This window comes from Monodon monoceros, unplaced genomic scaffold, assembly GCF_005190385.1.
Source record: "Monodon monoceros isolate NGI ecotype Baffin Bay Population unplaced genomic scaffold, NGI_Narwhal_1 Super_Scaffold_18, whole genome shotgun sequence".
Taxonomy (NCBI): domain Eukaryota; kingdom Metazoa; phylum Chordata; class Mammalia; order Artiodactyla; family Monodontidae; genus Monodon; species Monodon monoceros.
In genome coordinates, this window is record NW_021703774.1 from 61,071,788 (window position 1) to 61,084,710 (window position 12,923).

At 50.1% G+C, this 12,923-nt stretch overlaps 1 protein-coding gene across 2 annotated transcripts in view; it reads right to left on the reverse strand.

Moving 5' to 3' along the window:
• Positions 1 to 2,667: 2,667 nt before the first annotated feature.
• UCK2 (uridine-cytidine kinase 2) overlaps positions 2,668 to 12,923 on the reverse strand; it is a 74,581-nt gene continuing 64,325 nt past the window's right edge. The window contains exons 5-7 of one of the 2 annotated variants that reach the window (XM_029228542.1): positions 10,976 to 11,073; positions 8,436 to 8,484; positions 2,668 to 7,071 (exon numbers count right to left, since the gene is read on the reverse strand). In XM_029228542.1, the coding sequence (XP_029084375.1) occupies positions 6,932 to 7,071; positions 8,436 to 8,484; positions 10,976 to 11,073 (287 nt within the window). In that variant the 3' untranslated portion in view covers positions 2,668 to 6,931. The remainder of the gene's footprint in view (positions 7,072 to 8,435; positions 8,485 to 10,975; positions 11,074 to 12,923) is intronic. The other variant, XM_029228541.1, reaches the window with a different exon arrangement.

Here is a 12,923-nt window from a genome sequence, read left to right on the forward strand (position 1 = left end):
TTTTGTTTCCAACCCTGAAATCAAGTCCACTGCAGACCTACAGCCCAGTCAGTAGTAGGATCCGGACCCAGTCGTTTTGCCTCTGGGCCCTACGTTCCTCATCTGTAACATGAAGGGCTTTGACTTCAATGGCTTCAAAGAAAACCCTGAGAATTCTCAAGGGAGAAGCTGCTTTTCTGCTTTTCACATTGAGACTTCAAGGAAGACTTCGTGAAGGGCTCCATGACTAAAAGCATGCTTGAAGGCACTGGACTACATGACCTCTAAAAGCTTGCCCTGTTCCCAGGACATCCTAGGAACTTTCCCAGGGCAGACATGCAGCCGTAGTTTAGTGTCTCCTGGTGCCGGGTTTTTGGGGGGGCTGGGGGGGGGTGGAGGGTGTCTTACAACCTAAGAGGCAGTGCTGGACTTGAATGAGCTTCTGAGCAGCCTTTAATGCCCCTTTCCAGTCCCCACGCAGGCAGCGAAGGGCTTTAAACAGCACAGATGACATTTTCAGGAGAAATGGGCTCTCCAGTGCTGTGAACATCACAGATTTAAACGGTCTACGCGATTAAATACACAAGGTCCTGGGTTTCCAATTCTGCCTATTCATCTGACTCACCTGTAGTTTGTTATAAAAGACCCTCTCCCTAGACCTACAGAATCAGAATTCTCAGGAATGGATCACAGTAGTGTCTTTATCAAGCCCCGGTGATGGTGATGGCCAGCTTGGGGAACCACTAGAGTAGACTGCAGCAACAGAGAAACTAAGAAGTAGGAGCTGATGCTCCTACCTGCCTTAGTGAAGGCTTTAATAAAGATCTTCCAGGAAAAAAAAAGAAAAAAAAGAATCACATCAGAAGTAGTTAGACTTCTAGGCCCTCTGACCATTCTCTTAGAAACCGTGATAGCCAAGCAAATAATATTAGTCCCACAACCCAAGGCAACCCCCAACCCCAGTTGAGAACTGAGTTCCACCACTAGATGGCAGACACGCACCAGGCAGCCTCCTCCTACAGCACGTCCTACTTCCTAGCTTCCTCGGTAGAACTGGAGCAGGACCGCATTCCTAACATACTTTGCAGGACTGTTTGAAGGCTGGAAAAGTCTGATGTGAGTGTTATCATGAAAATTGGGAAATTTCAAGAACTGAAAAGAAAGTACATGGTGCACATGGTGCTCACTGATAAAGAGGAATCTGGAAATATCCTCAACTCTAATTCCCTCCTGGGCTTGTCAGATAAAACCCCATGAAGCACATGAGCTTGTAAGGCAGAGGCCAGGCTGGCTTTCCCTGGCCCAGGGCAGTCAGCACTTAACACCGTGGTGAACCCCAGGCCATTTTCATCCCCTGCATCACGGGCGCCACTGACCTAGTTCCAGCAAATCCTCATTGTAAAAGGGGATGCCAAGGACTGGACTGTGCGAAAAATGAGTTTGCGTAAGGCACAGTTTCATGTTCTCCCACCCTCAAGCTCCATCCGTTCATCTGAGGAGATATGTCTAGATAAATCTTTAGTCCTAGCTTCAAATTGATTCAGTTGGCTAGTTTGTTATTTTAGCTCATGGTGTAATTGAAAAGATACATAAGCATATATGCAGGTATAGCCCAAGATTTAGCACGAAGGTTAACTTCATTCTGGGTTTTAGCAAATGTGTTTAAACTCTGTTTTAAAATAGAAATCTAAACAGCCCCCAGCACCAGATGATGAAAGAAATCAATCCCTATGGTCCCATCCTCTCAAAGCTTTCCCACATCCTAGGTCTCCTTCTCCACCTCTTGTCTTTAAAACTTTTATGCAGGTCCTAACAGGTTTCTTTCAGTCTGAGCCGACGTGGTTTGATTAAAGCAGCACTCACTCGTCAAAAGGGTGAGTCCAGGATGCAGAGCGGAAAGTGGCTCAAAGGATGCTGTGACAGGCGGGTGGGAGGCAGACCAAATCGCTCAACTGTGCCTCAAATTACAACAAGGAAGCAGAACTGAATTCTGAGAAATGAACAGAGTCCCAAGCAAAGCTTGGACTCCAGACGTGGTCCACAGATAGGGGAAATGTGAGAGCAACGCACAGAGCAAACTGGATCGCAGCTAAAGCGGCTTGCACAACCACGACTCACGTCTTCATCTGTCTGCAGGTAATAATAGAGCTTGATAACACACACCTAAGTGTTATGTGAAAACACAGCGGCCTTCTGAGGATGGATTCCTCTTAAATCCAAGTTCTTTTGGATCTGAATTCCTTGAAGGGTTTGCCTCTGTCCTTGGAAGAAGTGGCTGGAAATAGCAGGGCAACTCCGCACATCAATGAGGGTCATTGGGTGCCTGGGAGGCAGCAGGTGAAGGGATGAAAGGGAAGCTGAGAAAAGGGGGGGCCGGGGGGAAGAGTCGGGGTGCTACAAGGAGCACAAAAGCCAATTACTTTAATTATTTTAAAATCCTCGGTGGTGGGTGACCTAGATCTTTCAGTAACAAGAGATGGATGATTATCTGCATTTGATTGATGTATGACTATACACTAAATAGATATAGTCATCCTGGGTAATCACACACACATATATGTATGTGAATTCAACCTGAAGTTGTTCACATTGTCATAATGTCAAATTTCCTCCACCCAACCCCAATAAAGTTTTCTTTATTTAGAAGGTTTTGTTCTGGCTTTTATTGTGAACGTTGAGGAAGGGATGGGGAAGGGAGGGCAGGAAGGGAGGAGACTGCACAAACCGGATGACCTCAGAGGGAACAGAGCCGGCCAGAGCCAGCGAAGAGAAGCCTCCCAGGGATCTTGACCTGGCTTCAGAAGCAGAGCAGAAACACACAAGTGCACACATGGTGGCCTGGGTGCAGCCCAGGAGGGGAGGCATAGTGACAGCAGGCTGGTGCCCCTATCCACACAGCGAAGGCCTGGAGGCGCTACTTTCCCTTCAGCTCGCTGGCCTCAGCCACTGTTCCTCCGGCCCAAGCACCACAAAGAAGGCAAGAGTGGGTTCTTTTCTGTTCAGTCTTTATTTACAGCAAAGTACAGAGTATGTGGTCATTTATGTAACTGCTAACAGTAAAGGCAGGGCAGTAGAAAGAAAAGGGGGAAGCGCAAGCATCTAAGAGACCAAAAGAAAGCCTACGTCTTTATTTACCACTCACTCTGTTCCTAAGGCAGGACTGGCTAGGCACTCACTGCCTCTAAGGGTGGCCGGATGCTGACCTGTAGCCAGCCCCCTGCCCCAGGAGGGCCGAAGAAGGCCCAGAGACCAAGATCAAAGGGGACTCAGCTCCAGGCTCACCCCGACGGTTTCCTCAGCCTGCTCTCCCTCTCGTTTGCTCGGACACCGAGACTTTCCCCACTCCACCCTGAGGTCAGGGTGAAGGAGAGGAGTGGCAGAGAGGTCCAGTCAGCCCTTCTCAGAAGCCCAGCCCTGGGACCCAGAATCTCCCCAGCCCGCCTCACCCACACGGTTGTGGACAGGCAGGTGGGAGACTCCAGGGCAGAGGAAAACACTTCCCTGCAAGAGGCTACTACTTCCCTCGAATAGCCTTGGGCCCTAGTGCTGGTCAAGGATGTCAAATCAGGGAAACCTCACAAGGACAGCAAAGGAGGTGATACACAAACGAGCTGGGCTCCAGTCCCTCCCGCACACAAGCCTTAGCCTGACCTAGTGGCCTCATGAGACTGGCAACCCACCCTGGACACAGAGACAAGTGTCCAAGCCAGCCCAGGAGAGGCAAGAAGCCAGTGTCCTTGACTGCCCAGCAGCCAAGACCACAGTGGGTTGCTGCAGAGACAACAGGTTCTGAAGGGTGAACCGGGGACCTTTCCCTGCCACCCTCCCCAGCCTGTTCTTCAGAGACCGCTGCCTCTTTGAGGGCCTACCCTATCCATTCCAAATCAAAGGACACCTGAGGTCACAACACTGCATCTTCCGTATACACACTGCCAGCTCTCTGCCCCTATTGGTCTCAGGCTGCCCAAGAACAAGAAACCCAGGGAGCAGAAGCTCCACTGGGGTGAAGGAGCTTGGGATCAGGCCTTCCCACGACACAATGCCTGTTCCCTAAACACATGGTCCTTGGACAATTCCTGCGCAGCCTGGGAGAAGCAAGCACCACCGGGTATCTCTGAAGACAAGAGACTCCCATGTACACACGACCAACATTGCCCCACTCTGCTCATCCATGTCGCCTCCCTGGACAGCAAAGGGTACCCAGGTGACTCATGTCATGATTTCTGGCCTAATGGCTCTATCTGACTCTCCAATGGAATCAGAGATCCAGTGACTCTTAAAATACCAAGTCCGGGATTGGCCACATAGAAAGCTCAAATTCAGATACTCAGTTGGCTAAACGCTGGGGTCACCACACAAAGGCAGAGCTTCCCGTCCCCTCCTGGCCCCAGACGTACTATGTCACAGAACCAGAGGAGTCGTCAGCACGGCCCAGTGAGCCCCCAACCAAGACACCAAGAATTGGTGATGGTTTTACCCAGAGGTGGGGCAGCCCTAGAGCTGCTTCCAGCGGGGACAGGGCTATTCGGAGACACTGGAGGCTTGGTCCCAACACCAGGAGTAGATGAGGAAGCGGCTAAGTAACTCAAGGCTCAGAGATGAGAAGAATCCATCTTCCAAGGCAGTGGGATAGACAGCCAAGGCACTGAATGGTTTGGCACCTGGGAGCTTCAAGTAAAGTTGACCATGCTACCACTGAAGGGCCGAGGCTCTCCCAGACAGGGACGGGCTTCCCCTGAGCACAGACAGGCCCCACCCACCAAGGCAGGAGACCCCTGGGTCCTCAGGATCCTGCCATCTACCCTTCATCTCAGAACCGCACAAGGCATGACTGGAAAGATAATCAATACTGACTCGGAAACACGCACTCCAGAACTTGGCCATCCCGCCAGGTACCGGCCTTCAGAGCAGGCACCTCAGGACCCTCCCCTTCTCCAACCAGGCAGCTGCTGCCCTTGGGGGGCTCCCTCAGAGCCTGCAGCACAGTCTCCTGAAGGTCTCAGGGGTGGCAAAGCCCTGCTGGGGATTAGGTTTGACTTTTTGACACAGCCCAACGGAGTTAGAGTCAAATGGAGTCCAGAAAAGGGGAGGCAAACTGCATGGTGCTGCTTGCTTCCGTGTGACTAGAGTTAACAGCATCAGTTCATCTGAATGGCTCAAGGGGCTATGAAAGCAATGGAAGCAGAAGCGTTCCCCAAAATGTTTCAGGCTGTGGCAGTCACAAGGGAATAACTAAGGGCATAGCCTACCGAGCACTGAGATGGAACACACTGAGGTGAAAAGCTTCTGGCTCTTCTGCAGTTAAAAGGTGACGCTTCAGGCCTCTATAATTACACCTCCTCCTTCTCGTTTGGTCCCCTGCTTCCTCCACCCCTCCCCACCAGGAATCTTCAGGAATCCGTACTTCTTGCAAAGAAGGAAGTTTGCACCAAGAGGGAGCCCTCGGAAAAGCTGGAATTCTCCACCCCAAATGTTTTCAGCCCAAGACTCCAACTTGTGACTTAAAAACGCCACTCCCAGGCTTTCCCTGGTGGCGCAGTGGTTGAGAGTCCGCCTGCAATGCGGGGGACACGGGTTCGTGCCCCGGTCCGGGAAGATCCCACATGCCGCGGAGCGCCTGGGCCCGTGAGCCATGGCCGTTGAGCCTGCGCGTCCGGAGCCTGTGCTCCGCAGCGGGAGAGGCCACAACAGTGAGAGGCCCGCGTACCGCAAAAAAACAAAAACAAACAAACAAAAAAACGCCACTCCCCTTCCCCGCCCCTCGTTTTCGGCAGCTGCCACGTGACGCGGCAGCGTGGTAAGTAAGTCAATCAATGTGGCTGTGATGCTGCCAGTGATGGTCCCCGTTATCCTCACCTCGCTGCAAATCCCCACGCCTCGGGGAACAAAAGCTACAGGCTCCCTACACGGCAGAGCTCTCTTGCCACCCCGTGAGGGGCAGGCTGCCAGCAGAGGCCCTCGACCGAAGCCCAGACTGCAAGGGTCCACTGTGCACTCCACAGCTTGGGGGACAGCCCAAGGAATCTCATGGGTGACTTCCCTGGGAGGCACCAGCATCTCAGACGATACGACAGGCATAGTCCCACTCCCTCCTTCCCCACTCAGTCAGGAAGCGACCCCGTCACATCTCCACCAGGGAAGGAGAGCGAGGCAGCTCTAGCTTTCGGAGAGACTGAGAAGCGGGTGAGTAAGGAAGGAAGTGTGGAGCTACCCGAGCAGCCAGAGGTGGGCAGGGGCAAGAAGAAAACGCAGAAGACTCATTCCCCTCAGTGGGCCCCTTCCCTGAGTTTGAGTTTTGAGTTGAGGTCTAATTTCAACTCAAAAAAAAAAAAAGAAAAAAAAAAGAAAAAAAAAAAGAAAAGAGGATCTCTCATTAACATTATCCTAAAGCTCCAGCACCAAGAAGGTGGCATCTGGCAGGGGAAGCGATCAAAAGTTCCAAACTCCACTTCCAACGAGACCCACAGACACTGAGAGCCGCGAGCCGTGAGCCTCCCTCCCAGATGCCTGAGCCTGCCCCACCTGGAACCCACCAGGCAACCTCCCTTTGGTGAAACTCCAGCTCCAGCCCCCAAAACACACTCAAGTACAGGCCCTCCTGCAGAATACTTACGGCAAACAGCTGTACAGTATTTGTACATTTACACAAAAATAGATCCTTTTCTATATATATATATGTATGTATTTATAACTGGTTACACGTTGAAGTCATAATTAGGCATCACCAGTAGTAGTTGGCACAGTTTGTCATTTAAGCTCAGGGTCAAGTTCTGTTTCATTTCGCTGCTCCGAAGTACCAAAAAAAAAAAAAAAAAAAAAAAGGCATTTCATCTCCATGGTGTTTTCTTAAATACAGCAATGTCATAGGAAACCATATGTATAGATGCACAGTGCCTCCTGCCCCCTCCTCCTGTCCCTTGGAGATCGGGGCCAGGGTCTGAGGAGACGGGGGTCAGTGCGGCCGGCTGCTGGACTCCGAGGCCTGCCTCTTGCGTGAAGGGGTATAGCCATTGAGATAGCCGTTGGTCTGCCGTTTGGAGAGCCCTCCGTTCAGGATGTCCTGGATGTGCTGCACGATGAGGTTGATGGCCACTGTGGGGCAGAGACCAGAAGAGTGTTAGGGACACGGGGAGGGTGGGAGCACGTCTGTGGGGCTGTGTGTCTGTTTGGGTGGACGGCACTCAGGAACCAAAGGCTAAAAACTGTTCCAGGAAGCTGGCTCTGCTGCTTGCGAGCAGGTCACGCCACCTCCCCAAGCCTCCATCAGAGCTAATATGACCCCCGCAGGGGCATTCTCGGAGTAGGACAACGTAGAACACGATCAGAGGCACGGACTGGATGAAAGCAATCGACCCAAATTCTGTAGACATGAGGTCTGGCCTTCGCTCTGACACCATCAATTAGCTGTGAGACCCTTCCACTGGGTCCCCATCCCATGCAGCTCCCCATCCCAAGGACAGGGACCCCACAGAAGGCCCTCTCCTCCAAAGGTCAAACGGGACTCTCTTTCCTTAGCCTTGGAAATAAATCATATGATTCAAGCAAATGATCAATGTTAACATCACCCCAAATGGGATAAACACCAAGTGCTCTCTGAGGCGATGACCCAAGAACACCCCTCCCCCAGGGTATTCTCCAGACTATATAAGCTGAAGCTAATCATGAGGACACAAAAGCAAACCCAAGCTGAGTGCCATTCTACAAAACAATGGGCCTGTACTCCTCAAAAATGTCAGTGTCATAAAAAACAAAGAAAGGCTGAGGAAAGTTAAAGGAGATTAAGTCAATATTAATTGTCCTGGATGTGATGAGCGCACTGTGGCAATGTAAATGAAAATGGCCTTGTCCTTAAGAAATATACAGTGAAATTTTCACTGCTGTGACTAACTCCCAAAAGGCTCGGCAAAAATTTTACTTTTTAAACAGAGGAAAATTGAAATAAATGCTAAAGAGAATGAGAAGACAGGGTATTCTCACAATTCAACTCTGCCCCACTATGCCTAAGTCCAGGGATAGTCCTACTTTCTAGACAAGTCAAAGCTAACGCATAAATGCACTAGTGGTAGAAATCCCTTTCCCTTTAGGAAAGGCTACCTTAGTGGCAGGTCATTCTAAATTAGATTAAGAAGGAAATCTACTTTTGCTAAAAAATGGCCTCAGATACAAGGCACCCAGGTATCATCACTGGGAATGACAGTAGAAGGTAATCTATTGCCCTCTGATTGTTGCCAGAGAAGCACAAGTTCACGCCTGTCCCCATTTATGTACATGCATATTCACAGGGGCCTGTCCCCGAGGCCAGATGCATAGGTATAAATACCTTTCTGGCTCACAGCAGCAGCCAGTGGCTCAACCACATCTATAGAGCCTTGTCTGGTTACCACATCCTACTCCAAAGTATAACTGACAAAGGGTAGAAGTTATGCCCCGCGGGATGGCACCCCATGAGGACTCACCTAGATTATCTGCACCTCTAGGAATGATCACATCAGCGTATTTCTTTGTCTGTGGAGAAAGATATTTACAATGCATTAAATGCATTACAATGCATTAAAGAGAGAAGCTGGACCAAGCCCCTCTTCTAAGGGAATGTGGGGAAAGGGCCGGCCTTCTACCAACCCCAGAGAGCAGCAGCTTGTGGCTTTAAACAGAATACATTTTATCCCCGTTATCTAATTTATAATAAATTGGCTTTTCCCTGAGTTCTCATTAGCATCTAACATTGTTTCAGCTTACAATCTGCACAGAGAACGTGGTCTTTGAAACCAAATATATAATTGCCTCTTCACCACGAGGAAAACCATCAGTTAGTAAGACCAAACTTAAAGGGGAGCAATTCACCTTGGATTTCTATACACAGTTTATCTAGCACGAGGGTAAACCCAAAAAGAAGTAATCGCCATTGATGACCACTTTCCCGAAAGGCTCTGTTACGACACAGCCTTAAAAAAAAGAAAGAAAAAAAAGCCCACAGACTCTCTTTTTGTTTGTAAAGTTTACTGACATTTTGTGGACCATTTTACAAATAACTTGTGTCCTGGTGAGACCACATAAACGATGCCTTAGGACATGGGCATCTGTACTCCGTGCAGCTTCCACGCTACAACTGTTGAATTGCGACTGATGACCAACTTGAACCAGGCCGACAATTTATCAGGCCCAAGTTCCTGGTTGACGTGGGAATGAGCTGCTTTTCCCTGAGCTGAGTGGCTGGATAGGAGGAACAGGTAGAACAACCTAGAAAATATTTACGTAAAATTCTGAGCTCCATTACAAATAAGTTAAACAGCAGAAAGTTGGCAGTAAACTCTAATGTATGTTCAGTAATCAGTTTACTTTGTATTCTTTTTTTTTTTTTTTTTTTTTTTTGCAGTACGTGGGCCTCTCACTGTTGTGGCCTCTCCCGTTGCGGAGCACAGGCTCCGGACACGCAGGCTCAGCGGCCATGGCTCACGGGCCCAGCCGCTCCGCAGCATGTGGGATCTTCCCAGACCGGGGCACGAACCCGCGTCCCCTGCATCGGCAGACGGACCCTCAACCACTGCACCACCAGGGAAGCCCTGTATTCTTATTATTAAGTTAAAAAGAGCAGGAGAGGTCCTCAGATGGATGGATAGAATTTCACAGCTCCACAGCCACTTCTGCCCTCTTCCCAGAAACCTAATCCTGTGACCCAATCCTCTCCAGGGGAATGAACAGGGCATCAGCGTTACTCAGGCTGACTCGAAGTCTGCCTGGTTCCAGGTTGAAACAAATGTCAAGTCTGTTTTGATGCAAAACCTACTAACAGACTTAAAGAAACAAAGAGGCCCCCCGGGGTGGGGGGGATGGGCAGGGGTGGGGTGCGGTGGATGAATTGGGAGATTGGGACTGACATACATACACTACCATGTGTAAAATAGACAGCTAGTGGGAAGCTGCTGCATAGCACAGGGAGCTCAGCTCGCTGCTCTAGGTGGTGACCTAGATGGGAGGGATGGCAGGGGTCTAAGAGGGAGGGGATATAGGTACACGTATAGTTGATTCACTTCATTGCACAGCAGAAACTAACACAACATTGTAAGGCAATTATACTCCAATAAAAATGAAAAAAGAAAGACGGTTTCGGATCATGTTTTTCCATGGGAGGAAAAAGAAGTTAATTATTAGGCAAAGCAGAGAAATCCCCACACTCGGCCACACTCTACACCTCTCATCTCCCTGAAGGCATCACCCAAGACAAGACGAAGACCCAACCTCTCTCGCTTTCTCTCAGAACTTAACCCCACCATTCCAAACCTCATGTCCCTGAGGTCTTCCCTCAACGTTCGCAGGTCTTTCATGAAGAAGCTGGGGTGTTTCCTAGGCTGAGGGCTGATTCGCTAAAAGCTGAGAATTCCACCGTCCTCACCCTTCCTTCTCTGAAAGCCACCTCACTAGAGAGTTCCCAGCTGCCGTGGGGAGGCCTGACAGAGCCCGTGCTAGGGCAGAAGTACAGAAGCCTGTTCCAATACGGCGAACCTCCCAAATGGGAACTTACACGGGGACCAACGACAAGCTCGAAACGGGGCTCAGATGTAGTGGCAGAAGAGATTCAGAAGGGAATACCTTGTAGCTCAGGGCTCCTACACCAGTACTCCAACCATCACAGACCTTCTGAAGACCCAAGTGGCTGAGTCTATTCTGGGATACTGATGCACCCTCGATAAAGGGTCTCACACCATGAGGTGGTCTCAAAGGTAGTCTCACACCATGAGCCTACCAAGCAAGAAGTGTACAGCTTGCTGGAATCAGACAGCAGGATCCTGAAGGGGTACCCCAGAAAAAGAGTGGCAGGACAGAGCTCTTGGAGAACACAGTGATAGGAAACAAAGCACCAAAGGCTGCCCTTTCTTGGGACTTGAGGATAGAGGAGGGAATGAGTGAAATCCCAGCCAGGGAGCTCAACTTACAGACCTTTATTTGTTTGATTACATTTTAAAGACTAAATTCAATGAAAAACAAGAACACAACTCACTGGCAAGCAGAATTCCTCAAAGGCAGGCTTGACGAACGTAATGTACTGAGATAAAATCTGCTCAAGGTCCCTCCCTCTTTCGCTGATGTCCCTTAATACTAGAAGAGAAGGAAAAACAAGAATCAAGAAAAGAGTGCATGAGTCAATACATGTCCGCCTTTCACGGGGCCGACCAGGATCACACAGGCTTCACAATGACTCTGGATGATTCACAAGCCGGATTCCTAAGAGACTTGACTGAGAGCCAGTCAGCAGCCGCTTTGGGAAAAACAAGTTGCATTTTCACATCTTGCTACGGTCAAATCCAGCTATGCTCTCCAAAGCAAGAGGTTTTCCAGGAAAGGCCAACAGTCTGGTTTCAAGCAACATTTGACCCAAATAAAACTTCATTGAGAACCCCAGAAAAAGGCAGGACAAACTCATAATAGGAAGTGGATCGGGCCCAGAGAGGTGGTGGGGCTTCCTGGAAAAGGGTGCGGGTTGCCCGGAGACTTCTCCTTTGCCCACCCTGATCCCGTGCCCTTACACTTACCTGTGTTCAGGGTGGCAACCCTCTGCTGATGTGCCACCTCCACCTGCCCGGCTCCCACCCACACTTGAGCCCCTACAGGGGGTAGAAGTGGGGCAGAGGGCCCAGCTGTGGTCAGCCACTCCTGCCCACCTCAAGCACAGAGGTCTGCAAAGGGAAGACCTCTTAGTGAAAGATGAGAAAACCATGGTGTAAGAAACCATGGGCTGGAGCTGTGAAGCTGCCCAGATGGACCCAAACTCACCATCTTCTACCTTCTTCCTCCTGGGGGTGCTGTTATTCAGGGACTTGCAACAAACACTGCTTTTAATACAGTCTTTCATCAAAACACGGAAAAGCGTCCAGAATCCTTGTTCCGCCACTGTACACTAACCTCCCTGGGCCCGAGTTTCTCCCAAACTCAGCAAGTGAGTTTGAGTTCCATAATCAAAAACAGCCCCTCCCTACAAATGTTTTCAATCTTGGCTATTAACTCTTTCCCTCCTACTCCAAAAGTGTATCAAATCCATCTACAGTCATTTGCAATGGGCTCTCAGCTCCCCTCAATCATTTCTCAGGTAATCGTTTCAGTGTGGGATGAAACTCTAAACAAACATAGGGAATACCTGTAAGTGAATTTCTGGAAAGCCACGTCTGTAAATAATTCTGTGTTTACGTGCAGGCATGTGCACAGGAACGCACGCACGTGGGGAAGGGCAGGTAACAGGGAGAGCCTGTGGTTTTGGTCCAGGCTGGCATGAAGTCTGCACGATCAGATGGCTAGAAAACTGTCAGGAAGACCCCATTCCAGAAACCCGGGTAACAAATATACTGCTGTCACCATTGACTTCTCTACCAGCTCCTCAAATCACAAGGAGTTTTCCCCCCCGCATGAGCCCTGGCAATAAAACGGTTGGTTGGTCCCTAAATCGTCAGGATTTGCCTCACAAACCCTGCCGCCTGTGCACCCAGCCCAGCCAGGAAATGGTCTTCTCAGGCATTTGGACACAGGGCCCTGCTCCAGCTGCCACCGCCGCTGCTCTGCCAGGGACGCTCGGCCAAGTAGGAGCCCCAACAGGTGCCACGTGGCTCAGCCCCACGGGCCTCCAAGAGCTCGGGCACTCAGGCCAACGGGCCAAGCTCACCAAAACACACAGCCCATGCGGCCTCCAGCTCTTCACACGTCTCCAGATAAGGTCCAAAGAAAAAAGGAAGCCAGACCAAAAGGGTATCAGAGCTGGGGGGAAAAAAGCAAACACACGCCCGCACTTATTAAGCAGCTTTGACTCAAAAGCCCTGCAAATGCCTGATGCCGGGTTTGTTTCACAAGACGTGCATTTCACACAACTGCTGACAGCTTCAGCACTGTGGGAACCTCTGTCCTTCCCCCAGAACACACACACACACACACACACACACACACACACACACACACACACA